The sequence below is a fragment of the Netta rufina genome (genome assembly GCF_964035555.1).
Source record: "Netta rufina genome assembly, chromosome: 2".
Classification (NCBI taxonomy): Eukaryota; Metazoa; Chordata; class Aves; order Anseriformes; family Anatidae; genus Netta; species Netta rufina.
In genome coordinates this window covers 138,413,940-138,441,140 of record NC_140124.1, presented here as the reverse complement: position 1 = coordinate 138,441,140, position 27,201 = coordinate 138,413,940, and the positions used below count along the sequence as shown (strand labels likewise).

At 34.6% G+C, this 27,201-nt stretch overlaps 1 protein-coding gene across 19 annotated transcripts in view; it reads right to left on the bottom strand.

The window, feature by feature from the left end:
* RIMS2 (regulating synaptic membrane exocytosis 2) overlaps window positions 1–27,201 on the bottom strand; it is a gene marked incomplete at both ends in the record, with an annotated part of 453,369 nt that overhangs the window by 162,118 nt on the left and 264,050 nt on the right. For 16 of the 19 annotated variants that reach the window (XM_084282091.1, XM_084282093.1, XM_084282094.1 and 13 more), the window contains 3 exons: window positions 445–601; window positions 12,608–12,676; window positions 27,017–27,170. In XM_084282091.1, the coding sequence (XP_084138217.1) occupies window positions 445–601; window positions 12,608–12,676; window positions 27,017–27,170 (380 nt within the window). Of the gene's footprint in view, window positions 1–444; window positions 602–12,607; window positions 12,677–19,436; window positions 19,464–27,016; window positions 27,171–27,201 lie in introns of all 19 variants that reach the window. The other 3 variants (XM_084282078.1, XM_084282089.1, XM_084282090.1) reach the window with 1 other exon arrangement.

Genomic DNA, 27,201 nt, shown 5'->3' with positions numbered 1-27,201 from the left:
TGGCATTTTTCAGTATAAAATTGTATGTGTGTCAATTTACTACTGATACTTTAAAAGTCTGAAAAAACAATGTAGAAAGAAAGCTACTATGGGCAAGAAGTATGGCACTCCCAGGGTCTTAATTCTGCACAGATAAAAGGATTGAAAATGCCACTGACAAACACTGAGAAAATGTCAAACCATCACATGCTATAAAGCACCTTCTAAATACCTCTTGAAAATAGAAATCTAGAGAAGAATTTTTCTTTCCTTTGATACAAAATCAGGTGAATTTCTAGACATCAATATAATGTAAGAAAAACATTGGCTTTACATAATTTCATAAGATCTATTTAATTTAATCCCATTTTGAAGGTCAGGAGATTCTTTCCAATATTTTCACAGGATTTTCACAGGATCAACAGCACGTAAATTTATACACTGAATGTTCAAACAGCAATTTACCTTTGTGGGGGAGGGACACTAGGAGACCACGATCTAGTCCGTCCTATACTATCTCCACGGTGAGGGGACCCTGATCGAGAGCAATGATTAGATGACATAACTTGTTCTGGCACTGATAGCGTTGAACTCTGAAGATCTCTCCCATTATGTCGATAATCTAAAAAGAAATGGAAATATTCAATAAATCTGAAATTGCACTTTTTATTTTCCTACCACATATGTAGCAGTCATAAGCATGATAAATGACGGCCTTTGATCAAGAATGGTGTCACTTATGTTTCTCAGCTTCTGTAATAAAAATATTTTTGCAAAGATTCATGATTTTTTGCTTGGTTTAAATACAGCCATCATTCCTACAATTACAGTTTAAAAGTATAGAAATAAATTGCCATGCACCAATCTGGCCATTTATGGTAATCTGTGGTCAGAATGATGCGTTAATAGAAAAACTAGGTAAACAGACTTTTCCTTAAAATAACATATAAAATTATATCGTAATAGTTTTATAAATGTATGATATTATGATACATCACACAGAAATGTCCACAATTCAAAACGAATCCAAAGTTTAGTTTTAAAGGTTGGGATAGTAAACTACTAGAGAGATACAGAGTTTGAGTTCAAGAAAGATTTCTGTTTCAGAGAATTAAAGTAAAAATGACTCAGTGACATGGGATTTTACTCCTGGGTGTGAACCTAAGCAACCTTCTATGATAACATGATTCTTGTGTAGCTAAGGTTACACAGACACACACTTACATCCTGGAGCTAATCTTGGCTTCGGACAATAAGAGACACAAATTGTTCTAAGCAAAAGCCTTCCCAATTTCAATAGTTTAAAAGGCTACTGCATGGCCATTTTACATAGGTTTTTAAGAAAAATATTTTTTTTAAAGCTGTATGTATTAAAATAGCTCTCTGCATCTGATCACACAACTTGAATTCACCAGTCCAGTGGTTTTTCACCACTCACTGAAAAAATGATACCAAGTATGTAATAGTTTCATGAAAGTTTCCACAAATATTGTGAGGATCAAATTAATGTATGATGATAACAAATGGAAGAATTGCAAATCTTAACCTGATGATAATGTTTTGCAGAAATAGGTCATCAAAAAGCTCCTGACAGCTATGACAAGTGACATAGTGTTTCATTCTGAAGACAGTAACCAAGTAAAAAAAAATGGTTAGAGAGATCTCCCTGACACTAGAAAATTCTGGTTCATAAAGCTGCAATTCTTTCCCTGTGAAAAGCTTCTCAGATTCCAAGAGTATTTGGTCTTCTATCATATTATTCATAGTTTTATTCCTGGAAAACCTTTAGCAAGCAGCTGAGCAAAACCTCATTAATTCATTCCATTTCATGGTTCCAAGAATGTTCAATACTTCCAATTAAGTATTACTAAGTATTACTACTCCTATTCATTGTATGACCTTAGGACCAAGGATACACATGAATCAATTACCTTCTTCCTACATGTAGCTGTGAGCTGGGGTATGTGTAAGCACACACGTGTGTACATTAAAAGATAAAAATATACCATCATTACAATCACTTTAAGAAAATGATGTAAATGAACAGATATTTGCTTGTCACTTCAGAACAATCAAGTCATGTTATGTGTACTCTCAGCAGAAAGCCAATGATGAACTACAGAGTTTTATCTATCAGCAGAAAAATTCTGCAAGTAAAGAAAGAGGCAACCAAGGGACTACGAAAATCTTTGTAGGCCACTATCTGCTATCCCATAGAGCAAAGAGCTATCAGCACTTCCAAGAATTAAGACAAGTGAAAGCTCTGCAGACTGTTCTTGGATGGACTAGAAATTATTTCCTCTATTCTTTAGTGGTATTCTTTAAATTTTACTGATTTTAATTTGGTCCATAAGACCAAACTGGCCAAATGTATATTCTCTATGCTTTATTGCCAGAAAAACTTGGAATTTATAATCAATTCACTCAAACTGATAATTACTATATTTATAAGCTTCTCATCTGCTAACATACCAAACATTGAAAAGTAACAGCTTCAGCAAAGCAGCTAACTAACATGAGTTAATTCCGAAGTCACACTTCAGCTATGTGGAGTTAATGTAGCTATTTGCTTTATTTCATACTAAGTATTTTCACCAGCTAGGGGTCAAAGGAACATAGAATAAAAAATCATATGCAATCTCATACTGAAAATAACCACATCATACTTTCACAGGACAGAACTTTCTGTGACCATCCATAGAATATAATACTTTTATTAAATAAAAATGTCCATTTTATAAAGCTGCAGTACCAGAACGTATTTAAATATGTTTCAAGTGGAGAGAGAAAGGAGCTTGGGAATATATCGAGAAACTTTCTTAGGTTTCGTAAGAGTCATTACCATTCCAATACTTGACAGACATAACAAAATCTAAGCTATAAGGGAGAATGCTCACACTGTAAGAACACATGAGGAAAATCAGGTATTTCAGAAATTCGATCCAAAAACCTATATGCTGTAAATGCAGCCATGCAGACAGAGCTCACAGAAGTTGCCCTGTTTTGAACTTAGTTGATGAAATGAAGGATGCAAGGAGGATGCTTCCATCCACTCAGGATCCAAAGCCCTTCACATTATCTTCTGACTTAATGTATCATACCGTATTTTTTAACATAATTGATCAGAGATAAGGTGAAAATGTTTTTTCTGCTTCTTGGAAAGCTAGGAAAACTGCAAGGTTTACATAGGAGCTGGCTGTCCAGTCACTCAGATCATGCCAGTTACACGTTCAGAGGAAAAAATATAATAATGTACAAAACTTTCAGATGCAAAAGTCAAGAACCTAGCAGGTTTAATGATCATCTTTAGACTTGAGTAAGTCTGTCTAAGGTCAGCTTTGGCAGATCAGAGTTGCAATACTGGTCTTGAAGGCACCTGGTACCAGCATATCATAGTTTAATGATTCGTTAGTATTTGAGTCCTTTATTAATTTTTTTTTTAAAATAAGCTTTCTTTATTTTAAATGGTGGAGATTTTTTTAATTATTTTTTAAAAATTGAATTGTTTTATTGTTCTGTTTTTAGAAATAAATGGAGATTCCTAAGCTTCAGTGCAATACTTACTTTACATTTTGAACCTAGAGACCAGAATCCAAGCAGGGCAAAAGCATAATTAATTTCACCTTTCTTCTTTTGAAGACCACTAGTATTCCAGAATGAAATGGATTTTTGTGCTTAAATCGCACAGACAGCCCATGTCACATGCCCAGCTGGTGAGATCCACCACATTTTTATGCCACCTATACACTGATTTTTTTTCTCCAGATGAAACCAGATTAAAAAGATGGCACATAGCAGAGTATGCCCTGAAACTTGAAATGCTACAGGATTTCATCCCAAAATTTAGAAAGTATAGAGAAACCACCCTAGATACAGTGGAAAGCAGCAGGAATATAAAAATAATACCTAAAAATTGTTTAAGAATAAATTCCACAAGATAAAACATAATATCAAAATAATTGATTCAGTCATCTTTCACATCTTTAATCTGTACACTTCAGAAGTGTCCAACACTGTAGTAAATGTGTTCACCAATTGATGCTGGAGTTCTCCTAAGCCCTGAGCAGACTCTGAAGATGTTATCGATGACTGAACGACCAATGGGAGTTGAAGTGGTAACTTTGGTACTCCCAACTTGAGAACCTAATTCCCTCTACAACACGACTGGCTTTGCCTGCCCAGGAGTTGCAATGTCCATGTCTCTCACAAGGGAGGCGACGTCCCAAAACTTATGGTGACATTCGCAATTGAAAAAGGTACAACCTAAATTCCAATTTCAAAAATATTCTGATATCCCAGAACTTAGGTTAGAGAAGGAAAGTAAAAGTATTTTCCTGCTGAAACTATATAGACAGTAAAAACAGATAATGAGTGCAACTTGACCAAGGAGCTACTCTACAGCAAAGAAAATTATAGCAATATTAAAACTATGATAAACACTGGAATCTGCTTGTAGCTATAAATATTGTCATTACCATAGAATCAGAGGCTCTGTAACCATGGCAAGCCTCTTAAATCAACGTGTAGAGCACAAAGATTCTGATAATCAGTACAGATCATCAGAGATAAGTGACTGTGAACTGTGGACACATAAAAGATGGGCATGTGACAAAGATATCTGCAACGCCACCACCTTCTGCTTTTCACAGGAGGGCCGCATTAAAAACTGTCATACACATCATATTAGGGATTTCAAAAGGCACGCTAAATATAGCTGTCTCTGAGCCGAAGTTTTCATTTCATCTGTTTAAAGAGAGAATATTAATACATTTGACTTAAAATACTCATCCACACAGTACAGTTTTCCTTTGCTGATATTATGGTGGTGCAGGTCACTACATACTAACAAATTGTTACCAAATTCTGCAGTAGTCTGGCACAAAATTACAGAAAATCACAAACCTCCAAATAGGAAGTTCTTATCAACAGCAGTAAAATAACCATGAAAAAAACCCTGAAAAGTATTCATGAAGCTTTTACTTTAGGTGTCGTGTTGCTTGACTGACTTGACAGAAACTCCGCATTAAAATTATTCTAGAGAAGCTCTATTAGAGTTGCTATTCATCACAGGGAAGCTAATGGACTTGCTTCAGACACCGATGCTAAGTGACATTTTCTCCACTTTAACATCTGTACTTGACTGAGGCGTGAAGCTTTCTCTTTATCAGTTATCTCATTTTTAACACTCACGGTGGTTGGGCTTAGAGCAAGCACTAATTAAAAACAACTACATAATCAAATTGCCAGAAATGCTTAACATACCAAGATTTCACACATGGGCACTTTGGAGACAGTTCAGCTCTTTTATACTAACGTGCTCAACTTCTATGGTGATTTAAGCATCTAAATGCAGGATGTGGATGTCCTCTGAAAAAGTGCTGACAACTGACCAAATAAATTGAATTATTAATATCTGAATACTCTATAAATTATGCATGAGTTTTGTGTGTGTGTTTTTTTATTATTATTATTTTTTCATCAAAATATTGTTCTTCAAATAAAGGAGGAACTAATACATATTGAAAGAAACCAGAAAACTTTACAGGCAAAACAAATGCTAACTTGCTGCGTTGTAACTCAGTTTCTCAATAGGGGTTTTTACCTTGACTGCACTGATGACATGCATGGGTCCAATACACTTGTGTTCTTGTTATCATTAATGTGTATGGAGAATGTTCCCACACAGTAATAAACCAGAGCCTGATGAGTCATTCAGTGCTTTCCATACATCCGGTATGACATATAAGACTTGAAAAAACAGTTACTATACAGTAAATGTTACCTCTTAAGTACTCATCCAGATACATTTCCCACTGATGGCACCATACAAGAAGTTGGTGACTCAACTATAGATGGGAACAGCAAGTTTTCTAAAATAACAAACACAAGACAAGTCTGCCACAGCTTTTATCAGACTCAGGCAACTCTGCAGAAAAAACTCTGAGAAATATTTTTACTGAAGTTGAAAACTGTCCTGTAACTGTTTGTGACTACTATATTCTTTAGAGAATCAAAACAAAATTTTCTACTGGAATAAACTACGCTCTTTAATAGAAGGCTAAATTATTCAGTATCTCCAGTGGGACTGTTAGCTAACCTGAACATTTTTATGTTGTGACAGCTCATCTTTCAAGTAATTTGCATAGGTTTTGATTAAATTGCTCCAAAATATGATCCAAACAGCTCAGTTCTACCCATGAGATCAAAATTTCCACAGGACATCTTGGATGATCTTTGTTGGTCAAGAATGACTTTGGAAATATTGAAAGATGGATGGTATAGCTTGAATGAAAATCAAAGTGTGTCTGACAGATACTGCGGAAAGTATTAATGACACTTTCGTACATGTTGGATGCTCTCTGAAATTTCTTTCAAGGAAGAGCAAGTATACAGCCAATGTAGAAATAACCTTTAGATTCTGAAAAAGATTAGACTATCTCTTGAGACATTAAACTTTTTGAATCCCTGGTATTGGATGCAGGATCTTTGACTTTAGTAATAATAATACATTTAAAACTACCAAATGAATTACTTGGAAAGATAACTCCTCAGTCATAGATTGTAATCAAAACAATATGTAATCTGAATCTCAGAATAAGAGACATTTTTCAGTGTTATGTCAAACCTTTTCCATTTATTAAGACATATCTATCAAAAGAATCATCCCTACTATGGATGAAGTTGTTCTGAGTACTTAAAAAACGTGTTCTTTCAAGCAGATCAGGCACCTTACAAAATACTTGGTAAAATAAATGGCACATGAATTAGGATGAAGGACTTAGTTGTTATTCTGAACAAGAATATCTGCTTATAAATGGAAGCTATAAGAAGCTGGTCAGAGAGATTTCTTACAGATATGGGCCTAAATGTTGGGCATGCCATTCATTAAAATTATAGGTCTCAGGATGGAAGAATGTAATGGAATACAAAATGGATCCCAAATTTCCTGAGAAGAAGCCATATTTTATGCTTTTTTTCTGTAATATGCATACTGCGAGACAATTCTTTCTGAAATATATGAATTCAATCATATTAATCATCTCATTTATATCTTCTTGGTAGATCAACTGTCACTTGTATGCATGCTTGACAAATCTACAAGTCCCCCAGATTAGCCTCCTCTTGACACTGTTGATTGGAATCTATCAGTCTTTTTATCTCCTTATAGTAAGATTTCATCACCACGTTTATAACTCAACCTAGCCAGGCTATGCTTATATGAGAAGCATCCCTCAAGAGAGGTGTCTGATAGGAATGCAACTTCTTTGCACCTTCCAGTATCTTTTAGATGTTTCTGACACTTTTTAGATGCTGGCATTGTGATAGAGCAATGAGTTTGTATTTATCTTTACTCAATGAATAGAATGTTGCTGATAATTACTGTTAATCTACAAATACAACTTGAATTTAATTGTATCTTTACTGCCAGAGTGATACAGCTTATGTTTAAAAACATAAAAACAGATTTATTTTTTTTTAATGTATTAATTGAGAATTTGGATGTTTGAAATTGTTTTATTAGCTGAGGAAAAGTCACTTTTGTTTAAAAGCAAGGATTTTAACACTTTAAAGTTAACCTTCATCTAAAGGGTCAGCATAATGACTATTTTAACATTAACTGAATTTCGCTTCCAGTCTGGGGGGGAATTTTCAAGACACATAGACATTAAGCTGACTTTTTACCCACAGAAGATGACACAATGATTAGATACTAGAGAAGGGGAATAGGCATCAGCACATAATAAAAGAAAAAGCTGGTTATGTTTATATTTGCAGTTACTGGGCTTTGGAGGCAATACAAACTCCCATTATAGATGCTTATCTATAATGAAATCCTTTGTTTTAGTAAGGATGGAAGACATCCACTCTACCTTCCAATGCTGTAAGATGTCTTTCAATAGGCAGTTGATTTCAAAATGTAACCAAAACATTTATGTGTTCTCTATCTGCTCAGGGGCATTCATCAGCAAGACTAGGTATAAAAATTCAGATCACATTATCAGCAAGTATACTGCGAGCCTTTTGTTTCCTCTGCAGAGAAGGATGCAACATAACAGTGAAAGAATTCTTTTGAACAAGGGACTCCTCAGGTACTATACGAAATGAAGCAAAATGAATAAATGCATTTAATTCTTCTTCAAAAACAGAATGGATTTTTTAAGTTCAATAAAAATTTCCTTAATGGTTGTTACTATTTTTCTAATCTACCTGGCTCTAACCATCTTCTGAGTAAGTATCTCGTTTGTATTCTCATTTTGCTCCTGAAACATCTCATTATCTTTTGCATAATGAGAAAAGCTTATCACTATAAATGTTTTCTTCTCAAGGCTGGGGACTGCAATCTTTTACTTGGAAAAGCTCTTCTCTGTGGAGACTTGCAATATAGTTTATGCAGAGTTCTGCACCTTTTATTCTTCCAGAACTCATCTGTTCAAACATATCTCAGTTTACAAGTGTCTCATGAAATGATGTAGTACAGATGAGATATTGGTGTAAAATGGCAATTGAAAGATTCATATGTCACTCAATATTTAAGACTTAAAACAATGATAGATGAGACTTACAGTAAAAGGCTTGACAGTCAATGTCCTTTTTTGCTCATAAAGTCAGACTCAACAAGCTACCTGTACTCAGTACGTTACAGCAGGTTTAGCACGCACTATGACGAACTACCTAGGAAGATCACTATTTAGAAACTACAGTTCATGCTTGCTGAACTTGGTTAACTATAATGCCCATACAAGTTTAGTCACTAGGAAGGAAAAAATTAAAAAAAAATAAAAATAAAACAACCTGCTTTTCATTGAACTATATTTAATACTAAAATTTAAACAATGTCTTGTAAATACTCTGGAATTTCTCTAGAATCGACATAAAATCAATGTTCTGCTTTTATCAATAAATACATAAGTAGAGTAAGAGCAGTCTAAACAGCACACGAAGAAGCTGATTTGCTCCCACACAGTACTGCTGATGAGAGAGGACTTTAGAAGAGCCAAAGTCTATTGTTTAGGATAGCAAAATGAATGATTTAAATTGTTTAAAGGACACATAACAAGCAATATAAAAGTCTCTCTTTCTTCTATCCTGTGCTAACATTATATTCAGCACCGATGAAGTATAATAGAGATCCTATTCTATTATTTTAGATCCCAACATTAAATGAATCTACATTATATACAAAGAGAACTATTTTAAAATCTTGTCAAAAAGCATTTTTGCATATTTGCTTGAATACATAATATAACTCTTTCTGACAGTAGCTCGTGTAGAATACATGTGCAGCCAGAAAAAAAGACATTGACATTTTTCAGTTGGTTTATCTTTGTTTTCTTAAAAGCCTTTCCTGTTAACAGAAACAATACTCTATTTAATAAGACAGTTTACTAAGTTTATTTGTCTAAGCATAAGATGCAAGCCACCAGAAGTGAAAGGGTTTATGAATATTTTTTCCAAGATGTCCGAACTTTTTGTACAAAACAAAGAATAGTATGAAGAATAGACGTAAGCTAAGAATTTTATCATCAGGAAATTAAATCAGTGGCTGAGAAGTGCCAGAGCAGTGATAAAAAGCAACTGCAGATATATTAAAAATAGATGATGATGCAAGGAACTGTAGCATATGAAGTACCTTCTGTTTCAGCAAACAGTCTTAGACAATCTTGCTTACAGATGCACATCAAGAACTGTTTTCAGATCTTCCATTGTTGGATTTCTAAGTATTACCTGCTTATCTAAAGATACAGTCATTTGACTTTAAGGACCAATATCAGAGAAGCTACACATAAAAGGGTGTTTTGTAAAAAGAGAAAAATTCAGCTACAATCACGAATATGAAGAAGTAAGACATCGTGTATCTATTAATGAACTATAAATAAATACATATGAGATGAAGTAATATTCAAACTATTTTGAATAAAAACAAACTGAAAAGGAAACAAAAGAGAATTCATGATATTCTTAAAGGCTTCTGGAGTTCAGTTTGCAAGTCCAAGACTTTGAATAAACAAGTATTTTATGGAAAGGATCACTGAGAGTACCTGACATACGTTAGCAAACACATTTGACATGATACAGTATTTATACAGCAAAGGGAAAAGAGCAAAGTGAGGTGTCATGTTAAATAAAATCTGAAAATACAAAATGAAAAAAACTGGGGTACGTAAGAAAGAAAGAGAACAAAGAGAGACAAATGGATGAAGTATTGCATTTCATGCAAAGAAGGCATATATTTAAATCAAGATTGTGATGAGTCTGCAAAGTAAAGAACCTTAAATGAGAGAAGGATGTGGAAGGTAAGACAAAACAAGGATAAATCAAAAGACTTGTAAACATAGTGACAGCAGCACAAAGAAGAAAGGCAATAAATAAATATTTCAAAACCAAAAGAACATCAAACTTTTCCACCCACACAGCGAGTTTGAATTAAAATGCAAGTAAGGTGTAGAATTGTCAGCAGAAATATAAAAGCTAAGAGATCTTAAAGGAACTAAATGTACATTAAACACAGGTAAGAAAAGCAGACTCATTCGCAAAATTGTAAAGATGTAATTTTCCAAGGAGTTGTCAAAACAAGAGTTAAACTATTTCATATCAAAGGCTAGCTAACATAGAGATTTTAATGACCACTTTAGCAGTCTTTACATGAACAATACAAAATCAGATATTGGAAACAGAAAAAGAAATTAATTCTTTAAGCAGGGTTTTGGAAAGAGAATTGATAATACTGCCAGGAAAAAATAAAGATTTCAGTATTATTAGAGGATGCATGACCATTCAACACACTGCACACTAATCTGCATTAGAAAGCTTTATTTAAAAGCCATCTTCCAAAAAAGAATTTATGAAAAAATTAAAAGGCTTAATGCGTTTTAAATGTTGTAGGAAGCAAAACAAAACAAAGAAAAACAAAATCACATAATTTGAAAACCGGGTGTTTCACAGGATTCCTGGGGATGTTCAGGCACCTGATACATTTCTGCAAAAACATGTACTTTTCCTCCTGGATAATACAGAGATTTGAATTTCAAAATGGCTCCATACTGGGAACTCTAGACTAAATAAATCCTCTTTTCCCCCCTTTTTAATCAAACTCCAAAGTTTGGTAGCTAAATTTCCAAATCAACTGACCACCCAGAATATGAAAGTGTTTCCTTGTGGGAGGACAGGCAATCCAAAAGCCTTATTGACTACTGAGCACATAGAGAAATCTAACCAACATTAGACTGAAAGTAGGGTAAAAAGAAAAAGACTTCTGAGACTCCCTGCCATTTAGGTTCCACAATTTTCTGCCACTCTGGCTACATATCCTTCCCATCTTCTGACTGCAGTAAACCAAACAGGCAGTGGGAATGTAAAAATGCCGTAGGTTTTCCTAAATACCTTTCCAGTTAAGGCAATAATCTGGAAACTGGCCTATTGCTGTTTGAAGACATGGTTTAAGGAAGATAGAAAATCTACTGGTCCAATCCACAACATTCCTTCTTGTCTTGACCCTTCTACTACAAAGTGTGCGTGATATCATGCTAGTTAAAAAAGAGGTGGTTGATGAAATTTGCATGCTGCTTAATAAAACAAACTGTTATCCCTCCTTCCCAGAAAACACAAGAACCATGGCAAGGACATACCATCAAAAATTAAGCAAAACCTAAGAGATTTAACTGTGAAAAGTGGAAAATAGTGGAAATACAGGCTACCTAGACAGCACTGAGCTCACACTGGTAACAGCTTTTGTTTAAGACTGTGCAAACTCAGGTAATTGGCAGCTCATTAAAGGTTTGGATTTATGAATACTTGACAACACGCCATCCCGTAATACCCACGACTGCCTCATCTACCTCCTTTTTCTTTCTCTAGCTCCAAACCAATCTGTAGTACAGTCCCTTTGACTCACATTTCCTGTATGCCCTTCCTTAGCCCACCAGCAGCATGCTGTATCTGCCATAAAAGCTGCACGCATGCTGTCAGGTGGCTATATGGCAGGAACACAGTCTGACTGACCAGCTGACAGAGGCCCTACAGCTGCTGGACAGGCCAGGCAGCACATACTGCTCTATCCTAAACGTGTTTTGTTACAGTCTGGAAAAGGATATGTTTCCCTGATTTTATTGGTTTTGGCTATGACAACAGTAAAATGTTTTCTCTTAAAAGAGGAGAAATATTAAATCTTTCACATGACAACTTTTATCTCAAATACAAATCAGATTCACAATTTCAATACTTCTTAATAAAATCAGATTATCTGTTAGAACATCTTTCTGCCTGCCTGATGTGTCTAGGTTTCAGACCTCTCGTATTGCTGTTATTTCACCATTAATTTTTCAAGGATACATAAAACCCCAATGTTTGTCAAAAGGTCAAATACATATTTCCTACCTTTTAATATAAAACACTTCAATGCTATTTTTATAATTTTATAAAAGCAACAGGGAAATTTACACATTGATTTTCCCCTCTGTTGGCCATTTTTGTGGTTAAACTTGCATTAGTCTTAATACTTATCTGTTAGAAAAATGTGCGCTAAGGTTCTATTTATTTTTCACCAAAAATCATTATAAAATTCACAACAATGAATTATAAATAAGAAAGATTTCTACTGAACTCAGAAGAATAATTTAGAAAGCGATACCTGAAACAACACCAATTCCATCATCACAGTCGTAATCAGAGACTTCACTGTCACTGATTCTTTTGGACCCTGCCAAAACAACAACAAAAAATGTATTAGTTATCTTCCTGTAAATCAGAACTATCCTCAGCTAATTATATGAATATAAGGATTTATCACTAGAGAATGAAGCATTAATATAAACATGTAAATGAAGTTATTAATGTTATATTATTGTAAATATATTAGTTTTCCAAATATTTTTATCTCAATTTTGATATAATACATGAAGTAATGATGAAATACAACTCTGCAACATTTCTTTTATGAAATGCTTGTAAACATCATATGCACATCTATTAATTCCATATAAAAAACAGATACCACACTGTTCATCTTCCAAGTTTTCATATACCAAATATATGGCATCATCCTCTTTCCCAAAGTGCTTGGTATTCAAACAAAATATTCAGAAAAATTAATGATAACCATCATACTACACTGATGCAATATTATCTTTAGGGTATTAGTAAGCTATATCAGGAGACCAGGCAGTTTCACACGTAAAGTGTGTACTGAAAAACAAAATCTCTCTGTGACATGTTAGAGGAAGCAAGCTGTTAAAGGCTATCTAGGAGTGCACCTGTCAAAATAGCTGGAGGACAGTTGGCAAAAGAAGATTCCACATCTACAATGAGAACTAAAACGTAGGTTGGGTAGAACAAATATATGTGTTTGATTAGCTTTATTTTTCTTCTGTCTTCTGTGGCATCTTTGAAAAAACATTTGATTGCTGACATCAGGATGAAGTGCTGGCATGTCAACATGTGAATGATAATCACTCATTCACTTGTTTTAGATGTGAAAATCCCTGTTCTTCAGCAAGATGGTGTGTCTGTTCTAATTGTCTGGCCATCTAAAATAAGCAACTAGTAGGTAGGAGTTTTAATCTAATTGTTGCAAAACCTTCTATTATGTGCAAGATTTTTATTCCTGCCATAGGATGATTTATTCTGAAAAACACATGGAAAAATACAAGTAAAAACTGGAAGCAAACCTAAAGGAACCCAGGGCAAAGCAGGATTAATGTCCTACATCGGTGACTGGCACAGAACGATCCCCAGCTTCCCCTCCAAGCACAAAAGTGGGAGAACGTGTAAAATGGGGTTTTGACAGAATTAAAACACTCTTCAATGGAAAGAAGTATTATGTGAGAAATTATCTGAACCATATGGACTGCTGTTGTATATCAGACTGTCTAACATCTACCCACAAGGAGCAGTGGAAGGTCCTTTTTTTAGCATAAAGAGCATGCTGATGCGATGTGTATGGAAGTTTTCCCTGCTGCACCCTTCTAGCTTTTAGCAAGAAGGAGTCCTGGCAACTGTGACTTCTCCTCAGCCATCCTCTTGGCCTCTCTAACATGCGATGTCAGCAAGTCCTGCAGTTTAGCTGCACGCTGTGTGAAGTAGCTCCCCTCTGCTTCATCTCTGTTGCACCACTTCTGACAATGCCCTCCGAGCTTTTGTTTTCTGAGGAACATGAATCAGCGTTCTGTCTTCTCCCACGGTCCTCTCTTTTTGGGGGGGCTGCAATACTGCTGTTTAATTTCTTTGCATATGCAAACCATTCCATATTTCTGATTGCTACTGCTGCCTTTGTGTCTTTTCTAGTTATTCTGCACCTTTTATAAAAAGTCAGAATTGACTGTAGCAATCAAGATACCCTATATGAATTTATAAAGTAGATGGCAGACTATTTCTTTTTTGGATAAAACTTGCTCTGTTAAACACTATTCAATCAGAAAATGGTGTGATATGTGTTTTTTAATTCCTATAAAACACAACCTTGCTTGCCATTACATTATGCAATTACAATAGAGCAACGTAAATTATCGTTATTTAACTGCAACACAGGTTGTTGGCTTTTTTCTCACAAATGGAAAATAAAAATCAATACAATGCAAGTCGTGTTGGTTTCACGTCCTGCAATTCTTACATGGTATGATATTAATTCAATTTATTCTAAGTGTTTTGAAATAGCTATGCTACACTAGAGAGAAAGCAAGGTGTCTTTAAATCCAAGAAATAATAAATTATTTTTTAAAAGAAGAAATAACAAGCAAATGATTGCAATTAGCACTCGAGAAAACCTCGAAGAGCAGGAGTGAAGGAGAAGTCTTCATCATCCTAATGGACTTTCTGCTAATCAGGAAAGTTTCTAAAAAGCAATTAAGTCTGACTAGGACAATATTCAATCTGATGTGTTTTTTTAATTATAGTACTACAGAGGCCCAATGAAAATCTCTCTTGCATTCCAAAGACAGAGCATCCACTCTGCTTGTGATGCTGTTCCTGCTGCTCTTCTCAGCAGAGTCTTCTACTGCTGTGGTGATGATATACACGCCAGTGAGGAAGAAAGATTATGGCCATCAGTCTCCATTTTCCTTAGCCAGGAATTCAGACCATTAGATAAAACAGATGATATTTGTGACCAAACAGGGAGCAAAAGAGCCACACTAATCTGGCCAGGATTTGGCTGGGGACTGAGGAAGAAGCCCCCAAAGGGGGAGCAGAGCAGTACGATTCTGGCCTCTCTGGTAGCCCTGGTTCTGATCTGGACATGGGACTGTGCTGCTGCATGGAGATGCCAACAGCATCACTCAGCCTCTGCTGGAGAGCGAGGACTGGGGAATGGGGAGATGAAGGCAACTGAACAGCCTGCTGTTCATCACACGGATGTTTGAAAAGCTCTGTATTAAGAAAGACATAAAAGGGTTGAATCAACTATGATTTGAATGAGTGTCATTCACTCATCATCTAATTCATCCTTATGAATGAATCTAATTAATTACGACTGAGATTGATTTTATTTGTGTTTATATTTACAGCTAAATACATCCGATTTAATGTATTTTTAGAGTTTTATGTTCCATATTCTGGAGAAAAGATTTGCATCTCTGAGGATGAAAATAGCCAACTGTTGTGACAGTGGGCTGAAGACTTCCCAGTTGCAGAGCTAAAATTGTATCCTGTAGTAGTCACAGGACAGATCCTGTAGAAAGAGAAAAGCTTCGAAGGACCACAGGTGTAAAAGACAGGGGGTTCTCTTTCTCTATTCCCTCAATGCACCATCCACCTTTTCCAGAATCTCCCAATAGCAGAACTCCAAAACATCTTCTATGACCTAGAGACTCTTTTCTCTTTTTATGTACAGACCTCTCTCTTCACCCCAGGGAAAAGATGGGGCACAAGGAAAATGAATGGGCCAGGATCAAGAAACCTACCCTAAGAAAAGACATAGAGAAAGAGTACATTCAATGGAAGAACCAGGTTTCAGGGCTTCCTTTCCACATTTGCCTTTACTCCCACAAAGAGGAGAGTCTCTCGTAACAGCTGACATCCCTTAAATACAAAACCTTTTTCTCTGTGTAAGAGAAGACAGGAAGCTTGTTCAGGTCGGATTATCTGTTCTACCTCCTCAAACTGAGAATACCTTAAGCCAAGACTAACTACTAAAAGACTTAAAATAACTGAAAAATAATCATGCTAAAGTAATGTTTCATTTACTTTAAATGTGATTTTAAATGCTGGTTAAGAAGTCAAATGCAATTTAAATTGAGATTCATTACTTGGTTTTGTCTTTGAAAATCAATGTTTTCAGGAAGGATGGAGGAAGGAAAGCATGTTTATTAAATATGTAATGTCAAGAAGTTCTGCCTGGAATATGTAACTTCTGTAAAGTAATAAGATTAAATTTATTTGAAATGTCTTCCATTAACTTCAGAAATTGAACAGATTAGAAGGTCCACAGGTCAAAATCCTTTATTGAATTGAGTATCCGAAATACCAGTATAATTGATGGCAGCTTAGTTTAAGATTTCTCATAAATTTTGCAAGAGTAATTTCATCTGCTATCTATTCTAGCTGGTAATTTTCTTTTTAACCTATTGACAATGTAAATTTGAAGAGGTAGGCTTCTGTACCTCCTTAACCACGTCTTTTGAAAATACCACTTCATTACCTAACTAATTGGAACTACTGTCCACAAAGCAGAGAAAGCACAATTCATAGTTTTTCTGGGAAATGTGATGAAGAAGCTTCTCACCAACAGATTATTCCAAAAGAATATTGCCAATGAAACTGTTGTTTAGTATTTTTAATGTATGTCTGAAAGTGTTTAACCAATATGTTATGAAATATGTTATATATTTCAAACACAAGAAGATGAAATCTTTTCTAACAAATTCAAAATTCTGTAAAGAGTTTGAGCATGTAACACCTGGGGCACTGGGTGTATCATATAAATGCACTGATGCCAATGCTTTGTATATAATTAACTATGACTGATTTTAAACATGAGGAATGACAATAATTCAGTCTCACTGCCATTGTACAGGAATATAGCTTATTAATGAAATATTCTTAGGGATATTATTACAATTTGTGTGATAACTGGGTGGTAACAGTCTGTAAATATTGATTTTTGAATGCTTTCTACCAAGATTAATGGTTATTACAGTCACAAACTCAAAGCAAACTAGATGCCTTGCTGTACAATTACCTAGTAAACCATGCAAAAAACGCTTTAATTCAGTATAACCCCAACTCTGGTGAAATCAAAAGAAATATTCTCATTGACTTCAGCAGTTTTTGGTTTAACTGTCTTAAACTGTTAAAAAAAAAAAAAAAAAAAAAAAAAAAAAAGCATGTTTTCCAGGGACAGATCTTATCCTGGGGATAGTGGAGAACCTCTCCATCAGAAGTTGATAACCCTCAGCATTCTCCTGCCTCCTGTGCTTACCATTGCTGTACAAGCTACCATCCCACCCAGCACCACAGCACATCACAAGATGCAGCATTTAAATATGCTAGTTTCTTTCCATTTTTCATCTTTATCGCTAGCAATAATGTGAAGAAAGAAGTGCAGCGTTTTATTCCATTTTATGAATCAAATACTTAATTTTTGGTTAACTTTTCACAGGCTGCAGTCTTGGTGGCCATACAGCAAACATTTTAGAGAATCTTCTTTACTCTGACAGAATCACATATCTCTTCACAGCCACATCCTCAATAACCGGAACTTTTCCAAATTGTGAATGAAAGCACAAATAATTTCTTGCAAGGTAACCTAAATCTGTGGAGCATTCCAGAAGATCTCCTGACTTCTACATGACACCTGATGATGGAATAGAACTGTGCCCAGTTATTAATATACAGGATATTAATAAGCAAGATAGCATGTCTGTACTTTGTATATTTTCCACTGATATTTCTGATGTAAACCTCAAAAAAAGAAGGGCAGCAAACTCTAATAAAGTCTACCTGACTGACCAATATAGAACTGACTCAAGATAAGGAGTGGAATGAGAAATAAGATTAAGGTGAGTCAGCTTAAATACAGAAGGAAAAATACTATGGTTCAGGAATTCAGTTTATCTTGTGGGAAAAAAAAGGGGGGGAAAAAGAGACTGAGCTCTTGAGATAGGGATCCTGCCTATGCAGGAACCTTCAACGAGGTTTGATGAACTCCTTGGGGGAGCAAAGGGTATTGAAGCATGCTTATACGACCTCCTTCCCTGAAGCTTACAGAAGGCCTTCACAATCACTTAAAGTAACTTAGTGTTGCCACTCTTTTTTCTATGTTCAAAGCTGACACATAAGCAACTCCAAAATCAGTCTCACAATGGCTGTCTTAAGTATTTCTTCTCTCATATTCACCTAGTTTGTGCCTGAAGGTTCTTAGTGTGAACTAATTTGTCATGCAGTCCTGCTGTCTGCATGTCAATCTGTCACTTCATCTTCCTCTATATTATAGTGGCTTTTTAAGTTTTCGACCAATTTCAGCTGAGTTGTCAGAAAGGTATAAATTTAATTAAGTTCCTACAGATCTATGAAAATGGTTGCTGGAAGGAGGAGTGTGATACAAATAAGAACCTATGAATGGAAAAGAAACAAAATCAAGGTAAAACTTGTGGTGAACCCAAGTGTACAAGTGGTGAATCCACGCTAGCAAACATGATCTATTCCCATGGGAACATACCGTATAGACTAGAAGAAATGTGGGAGACTAAGGGTAGATGTAATGGAAACTAGGTTTTATTAGTGCCAATCTCACAAAGCATCCTGTTTTTTTCTTTTTTCCTCTCTCTACCACAATTTTTGCTCTATTTTCTCAACAATGTGTGTTTAATCTCTAACTTAATGAAATATAATTAGATGAACCAATTCTCAATGAGATTCCCATAATTAAAATTGTAGAAACTGAAAAAAGTCCCACATGAAATGTGTTACAAAATTTAAGCTTGTAAAAACTTTACACTATGAATTTATTTATGTTTAATTAAGGGAAACTTCTCAGATATAGCAACTGGAACTGTAACTGGGGATTTAAAGCAATATTAAACTGTAGATGCACGTACCAGTACAAATACTGCTTTTGGTAGTACTTCACTTACCCCTTGTTTGTATTCTGAAAATACTTACACTAGTTCTCAAACGGCTGTAATACAACAGTGTTCTTATCAACATAGCTTAAGCAAAATAGCATTTTCCTACTATAGTTAATAAAGCTTGCTACAGTTTACCTACCAAAGCTCTACCTAAATTAAAGGCAGACAAAGCAACTGGAGTGTTACAACACTGCTCCAATACCAGTGCTGAGACGTTCAGAATAAAGAAACAAAGCCAACAAAGGACCTATGGCTGAAAAGCAGACATGGAGAGCCAAGGAACATATAAGCAATTTAGCATCTGCACAATAGGTAGCAAAAGCACACCAATAAATTATCAAATTAAATTCTGCATGTATAATGGGAGCAATAAGCATTTCTGGCATGCTGAGAGTTTACCTGAATTATATGAATATAAGCCTTTATCTGGAAAACAAATATTGAAATGAAGTAGTGTCAGGGAAAAATACGTGAATCACTACTACATGTAACAGGGATGGTCAGAACCTTAAACTTCATTGCATTTGCAGAAGCAGACTGAAGAATTTGATATTGTATGCCACATTTCAAGAGAAAAAACTCAATCAGCTATGAGAAATTAAACCACAAAAATGCCACCCTCTTCTGAATCAACATTTATACTCTGTACTTACACCTAGTCCTTTCTGATTCTGAAGTGCAGCTGCCCATTTACTATAATCAAGTGTTTAACTTTTTAAGGGCAAAATGTATATTCAAGTAGACATACAATATGAGTTGCTACCTTTAAAATTACAGTATGCTGCTGTTGGCACCTCAGCAGGAAGTTATTCGCAGAACTTTCCTGAGATGTAGCTATGAATCTAACTTTAAACTTAACAGAGTCTGTGGTAATGTTTAAGTCAATCTTCTGTCTCCAGCTAGTCAATGGACCTGATTTGGCAAATATGTACATACATGAATAGCTTATCTACATGTCTTTGTTACCAGTGAATTTAAGACTCCTGATGTGAGCACAATGATTAAATACCTTCAAGATCTGGATAATTGTTTGCATTCCTTGAATCTGCCTGTTTTAAGTATTTTAGCTTTCCAAATGACCATATCAGTTTTTTCTAAACTCAGTAATACAGCAGTATGCAAAGAAACATACATTAATGGAAATGTGTAATACTGCTTTGCATTTGTAGACTTTGTAAATAGGACTTTCATAAGGTAACAGGAGGAAGCAGGATGTCTGAATAATATGAATGCTCTCCCGACATTAGCAAGACATTATGGATGTTTTTACTTTTAAGTGAACAGCAGTTTACAAATCCTAACTCGCTATCACAATGCTCACAGACGCCATTTAAATAAGTGTGACAGTCCATGAGATGCACCTCGGATGACAAGATATGACAGTGTTCCTGGAAAAATGAAAATACCCATTTCTTGCCAACTGGTGCTGTCAGGAATTCACTGAATGACTAGGTCCCTTCTGGCAAGTCATAGTTTTTCTGACTTCCAGTTATATACTATTTTAATACGTAGACAGCATCGCTAAATCATATACTATCTGAAATTTTTAACTCTTTTTAACTTCTAATTGTGTCTCTTGATAAATATAATTATTTTCTGTCATCCAGCTCCAGAACTGCACTAGGCTACATAATTTCAAATAAAATACTAAGGATTTTTTTCAGCATCATTTGCAAACTTTAAAATGTGAGCTTTAGTGGATAACTTCTGTAATATTTACACTTATTGGTACAAATCTGTACCAGTTCTTAATTTCATGAAAAACTGACTCATCTTTGGCTACAAAATTATGAAAAGTTAAGTATGGGGGAAGTTTGCTCCAGTAACATTAAAAAGTCACCAAAGCCAAAAAAAAAAATAAATAAACCTATTAACACAGTCCAGAATTATTTACATAACAAAAAATGATGGACTTTCTGAATTAAACTTCTGGAAAGATCTATAAAAGTTTAGAGCTTCTTGAAGAGCACAAGAATATAAAAATACTGAGATTATACTGAGTCCTCCTAAAGCAAGGACTAGAGAAGCCATGTTTGTTTCCATATAGTTACAACACAGAAAGGCAAAAGTTAGAACAATATTCAACTCATTTGAAGACTTCATCAGCACCATTATGTATGATACTTAATTACGCTTTAACAATTACTATTATTATTAATAATAATAATAACAACAACAACTACTAACTACTAACTTCAGCCAGAAAAGGAAGCTACTGTATGGACCTCTATCTTATAGAATCTTTTTAAAGGTCACCTGACTATTTATCCACTGCTAAGCAAGGTTACTTTATCCTATCCACTGAGTTATTTCATCGGAGAACATGGCTTTTCTGTCATTACATGACAAAAGAGTGGTTTAATAACATGATTCTGTTAAGAAACAAGAGCAACGGAATAATAAGCAATATTTAAATTCTCTTAAATTGCTTCAGAGTGTTGACAGGATTTCAAATATTTTTGTAGTTTAATTATAATTTAATAAAGTTTGTTTTTAATTTTTCAAAGATCAGAGAATTCCTCAAGTAAGGTTCTATTTGTAATTAGGAAAAAAAGAACATATTTTGATAGTTTAAGGCCTTTTCAGACACCCCTGTAGCATGTTAAATACCTTTTTATTAAAGTATTTAATAAACCATAGATGTACAATAAATACAATAAATAAATCATAGGTGTATAGTTAATATAATACTGGTATAGGTATATATATATATATACATACTCTATGAACATAACATCAATGCATGCAAACAAAAAAATCATGCCCAAGGGCTGTGCTCCATAAAAGAAAGAGAAAAATTAAGGAAAAAGCATGAAAGAGAAAAATAAGTGTTAATGCTCTCTAAGGTAAATTTTTTATAATATATTCACCATTCGTGGTCTGTGCCACTGACCATAAAATGCTCCATATAATAATTTGAAAAAAAAAAGTCACTGATGTATGTTTCCAATAAGTAAACTCACTTACCTGCTAGTGAACAGCATTATTATAATTCCCTCAAGTGAAACTCAGTGACATTGATTTGAAGTTATCATAGAGACTTACCATATTCACAACATATTACAAGGAAATTGCTGAGACAGCAAGATCCTGATTCTGCAGGAAAATGAGACTCTACAGAGCTCCAAGGAAGTCACTAGGTTCCATTGGAATACTGAGGTTTTAATGCAGGGGCTCAGAATTCAGAGGGTGAAGTTTCAGATACATCATAGTTAATGATTATTAAACTGTAATGATTTTGGTACTAAATGTAGCTCTAAATGTTCTACAATAAAGGCTTGAAAATTTTAACATTTAAATAATGGAAGAAAGGACTTGAATTATGAGTTATAACACTCAATTCATCTTTGATTCCATGGGACAGTCACAGAGCTTTAGATAAAAAAAAACTCAATAATCTCTATCTAAATTTGTTTTTCAAAAATGAACAAGCAATAGGGTCCTTTTTTTGTGAATTCTTTCTATTGATTTCATGTTTCTAGTTGGATGAGATAACTTTTAGCATGTTAAAGTCTCGGCACAATACTTCTTACCATGCGATTCAGAATACTTTGCTTACGCATGTGAGTGAATACATACAATTTGGAACAGTAATGCCATATATAGCTTTTTTGAAGATACGTGCGCATTTGTTTTGTAGAACATAACTACATTCAATTTTTTATCCCTATAGTTTGGAATACACACTACTATAATTTCTCTCCTTTTTTTTTTTTTTTTTTTTTTAATATATATATATATGCCTTGATTAATAATTGTGAAATTCAGTGAATGGAGTTGTCAATGACTTTAAATCTCAAAATAATGAAACTCAAATCCGTTTAAAAGAAAACTAATTCACAGTTTTCTTATTTGGTTATTTTGATCCTGACTGATTTTCTGGTGTTTATTTCTGGACAAAGTATCATTTGATTAACAATTTTTTAACATATCGTGCACTCTCATAGCAATTAATAGGTACAAATCTATGGTCTAACTACAGACCTAAAGATGTTTGTTTGTTTTTTTCCCACACTTCTTCCCTTCTTTTGGCATTTAGCTGTTATAAGCATTGTCCACCCACACTCTGTGGTCTGCAGATCAATAATTCATCAAGTTTTATTTTTAAAGCTGCAAAAGTCTGACTTAGGAAACTAGTGACAGGGAAACTCTTAAAATTCTTGAAGTATAACAAAGTAATGAAATCTGCCCCTAAAACAAATTCAGAGTTAATACAGAACAACAACAGTCCAAACCACATCAAATGTCAATGTTATCTGTAGAAACATAGAACCACGCAATTTATTGAGTCTTACCTAACGTGAGAAGGAAAAATAAATACTGTGGCCTAACCAACTAAATGGAATTCTTAAATCTTTTTGTGTGTGTTTTTTTTTTTTTCTTTTCTGTTTACATTCTCTTTTCAGAGGCAATATAAAAATGATTTCAGTTGGCCTATGACCCTAGATAATGCTGTTTGGACTTCTTAATGTACGGCATGTATTATGTCAAATGTTAGAGAAAATGAAGACATTTTAAAAGTTCAGTTCAGAAGTCCAGCATGACAAATGAAAAAGCTCATTCTTTTATTAAGAAAAAAAACTAACATATACTCATTGGATAAAAGCCAGCCAGTTTATGAAAATCTGAGATATAATTAGCTGAAAGACCTAGTAAGTCCTATCTGCTATATTAATTCCAATTTCTAAGCATTTTCCTTTTTCTGTGCTTTCTTTAAGTATTTCTCAGTATTTTCTTTTCTTTCATAATATGGAAAATGCATGGAAATGATCATTCATCACTAGGAGGTTAATGGATTGTATGGGCCACAGGACTGGGAAAGAGAACGCGGACAGCTGGCTTTGATCACTCTGTACCACAACATAATGCCCACTCAGAGATCCTGAGAGATAAACAGATGTAGAAACTAAGCGACAGTGTCTCTTTGAAAGCTGGTTCCTAAAAAAAATGGCATATGGGGCTCCGTGGGAAGTTCACACTGTGCTCCTGGCTATCTGTAAATCTGGGAGCTCAGTCTTCAGGGCTGACAACTTGCCTGTCTTCAGGAATGCTGAGATTCAGTGATATTAAAAAGGGAATAAAAGTGGTAAGTGTAGGTGGTTCTTTCAAACTACCTTCAGAGAATACCATTGAAGTATTGTCTTCAAATATATGTATTTATAGTAGCTTGACAATAATGAAGAAAGCTTAGATGTGTAGATCTGTATTTATACAAAAGACAAACAGCCTTGTAATTCCAAATCTCTTGGTATTTCTCGCAATAACAAATTTTGGGGACTACATTAAAGTACTTCATATTGTACTCACTAACTCTATATGTATAAGCACCACAGAATTGAACAAAAGGTGGGAGGACTGAACTGCTCTTGAAGCTGAAGACAGCTTTTGCAGCCCTAGAAACTGAAATCAGCTTACAGTGTAAGAGCACATTAAGTGCTCTAAAAAGTGCTTTAAATAAGACAAGCACACTTGCTAGACATTCCCTGTCTTCATTCTGGATTTTTTTAATTTATTTTTTTTTTGTTTTGCATGCTGTCAAAATGTGCCACTGGCAAAATCTGATAACACCTTATACAAGATTGATGAAGGACGTGAAAAGAGCTTCAGACAGAAGAAACACAGAGATCTTATGTTTAGCTTAATATTCTTTTGAAACCTCCAAAAACAATAAAACAACCAGACTTCTATATGTTGTTACTAATATATAAGAGTTATAAGTCATAAGAAGTGCTGTCTACCTTTCATCAATCCCCGGTTTAAGTAGGGAGAGACTATTTAGAGGTCACCCAGTGCAATACCTGTTTCAAGACTGGCCAGTTTACACTGCTTTGCTTACAGCCTCGTCCAATTACGTTTTGCATATCTCCAATGGGATATTCCACCACCTCTCTGGACAACAGGCAATGGACACAAATTTCAGAGGTGAGACATCAATTCACCAAAAATTGTATGTTTTGCTATATGGATTCTGCTACAACTGCAGATCTCTGACTGGGTCTAAAGCTTTTGTTCGGATCCAGTCCCAAAAAAGGAGGGATTCAAGAGACCTTGAATCTATCTGTTTCTGATTATCTGAATCTATCTACCTGTCAAGAGACCTTGTTCTCTATACTTGTACATGTAAAATTATCTTTTTAAATTAAGAATGATAATATGACATACTAGGATTCAAGAATTGAATATATTCCCAGGACACTAGAGAAAATTCTTCCTGATGGAATCCCCATCTCAGTAGGAACGAACATATCATAATGCATCAGAGGAATGTGAGAATTCTCCAGCAACCACAGTGAATATCTTAGACTGCTTCTTTGGCTAAAGTTTGCAGAACACCATAAGGTGTTCAACTACTGTTCTGGGCACAATCCTTCACTGCAAAGCAGGATTTCTACATCAGATCTTACTGTTTCACCAGACCAGAAGTTTTGTTAAGTCCTTCCCTTCCCTCTGCATTTCCAGAAAGGCATATAAGTTTGTTATGTTAATCACAAGAAACTATTAAAAACTTCTCACTGACTAAAAACTAATTGTGTCAGTATCATTAAACAGATCTCTAATGAAATATCATTACAAATCATTTCCAAAATAAAACAGTTACTATTTTATTCATTCTTCATGGCAGTTATTTATTGCATGGATGGGAATTAATAAACAGGGTTTCTATGCAAGATGGAAAATTTTTCATTTTTTTTCCCACAAATTTCACGTACAGATACTGAAATGTCCAATTGGTCTTTAAAAGTACTTTTACACGAAACATTTAACTTTCTAAAATCAAGCATTACAAGATGGCAGAAAATAGAGAAGAAAAATAGTTTAAAAACTTTACTAATATTAATGGTCCTTGAGGATACTGAAGAGAAGTGAATTGAAAAAGAGCTCTTTACCTGTTAACTACCATTTTTTCCTTTTTTTGTGGATAAGTATAATCCTACAGCTTGAAGGTTACCCATTTCAACTCTCAGTTAATGCATCTATCTCAGAATATTATGATATGGAGCATTTTAATCCGTCTTAACATCTAGTGCACAGACACAAAAACTACCAACTACTAGTAATACAAGGAATTGATTAGTAGAGGAGACAGGACATGCAAGCTTATTTGTGTGCCTACACAGGCATAAGCTTCTGCAAGTCTGTGTGTGTTAATATATACATATATATACACACACACATACACACTCACTCACATACAACGACCATACAAAACTCAAGGAATTTTTAGAAATAGTTTTTGTTTGTTTGTTTGTTTGTTTTAATCCTGCAAGAATTACCTGCAGGAATAATAAAATAATTTTCACTGTCAAATGAGACTATATAAAGTTCATTCCCTGAAGGATAACTTAAAAGGACTGAGAGTAGTGAGCAGTTAAAGAAATAATGAAGCATTAAAGAAACAGAGTTTCAGAATATACTGTTTTGTTCTTATGTATCTATTGCATGTATACTATTTTCAGCATACTTACTGGTAACAAACTATCCTGACTATACCAAACTCTACAAAAGAGAATTACATTTGTGAACATAACCACATAGCATAGTATCAAAACAAGACACTAGGCCATGGTATCACTTTAATTACATATTATCTTATATACAAGTCATTTTATCTTTAAGAAGTAAAGAGAAAGTTACTGCACTTCCTCTTATGATTAAAAAATGAAATGATAAATGTAATAGGGGAGATGGGACTTCCAGATAAAAACAGCATACTGCAGAAGACCATGATAACTTGCTCAAGCTCAGGATCTGGACCAGGTAGTCTCATAAGAAAAAAAATTATGTATTGCACAGTGTTCAGTATTACTATTTGTAACACATTAGACTCTCGTCACTAATCTTAAATGACCATAAGAACATCTAAAAATGAACACATGAATTCTGTCAGCTTCCCATCTACAAGAATTCAACGTACTTACATTAATACATACATATTAATTCAATAGAACCATGCACCATGTATAAAACTAACAACCTACTTTGTAACCTCCGTGTGGGACTCTCGCCATGGAGTTGTCTGCGTGGCAAATATGGTGAGGGATGGGGAAGTGGCAATGAAGAGACATCATGTGTTTGAAGTTTGTACCAGTGAGGTTCATCATCTAGTAACGCTGTCTCTAACTCAATAAGAATCTAAAATAGAAAAAATGATTACAAGTAGGAA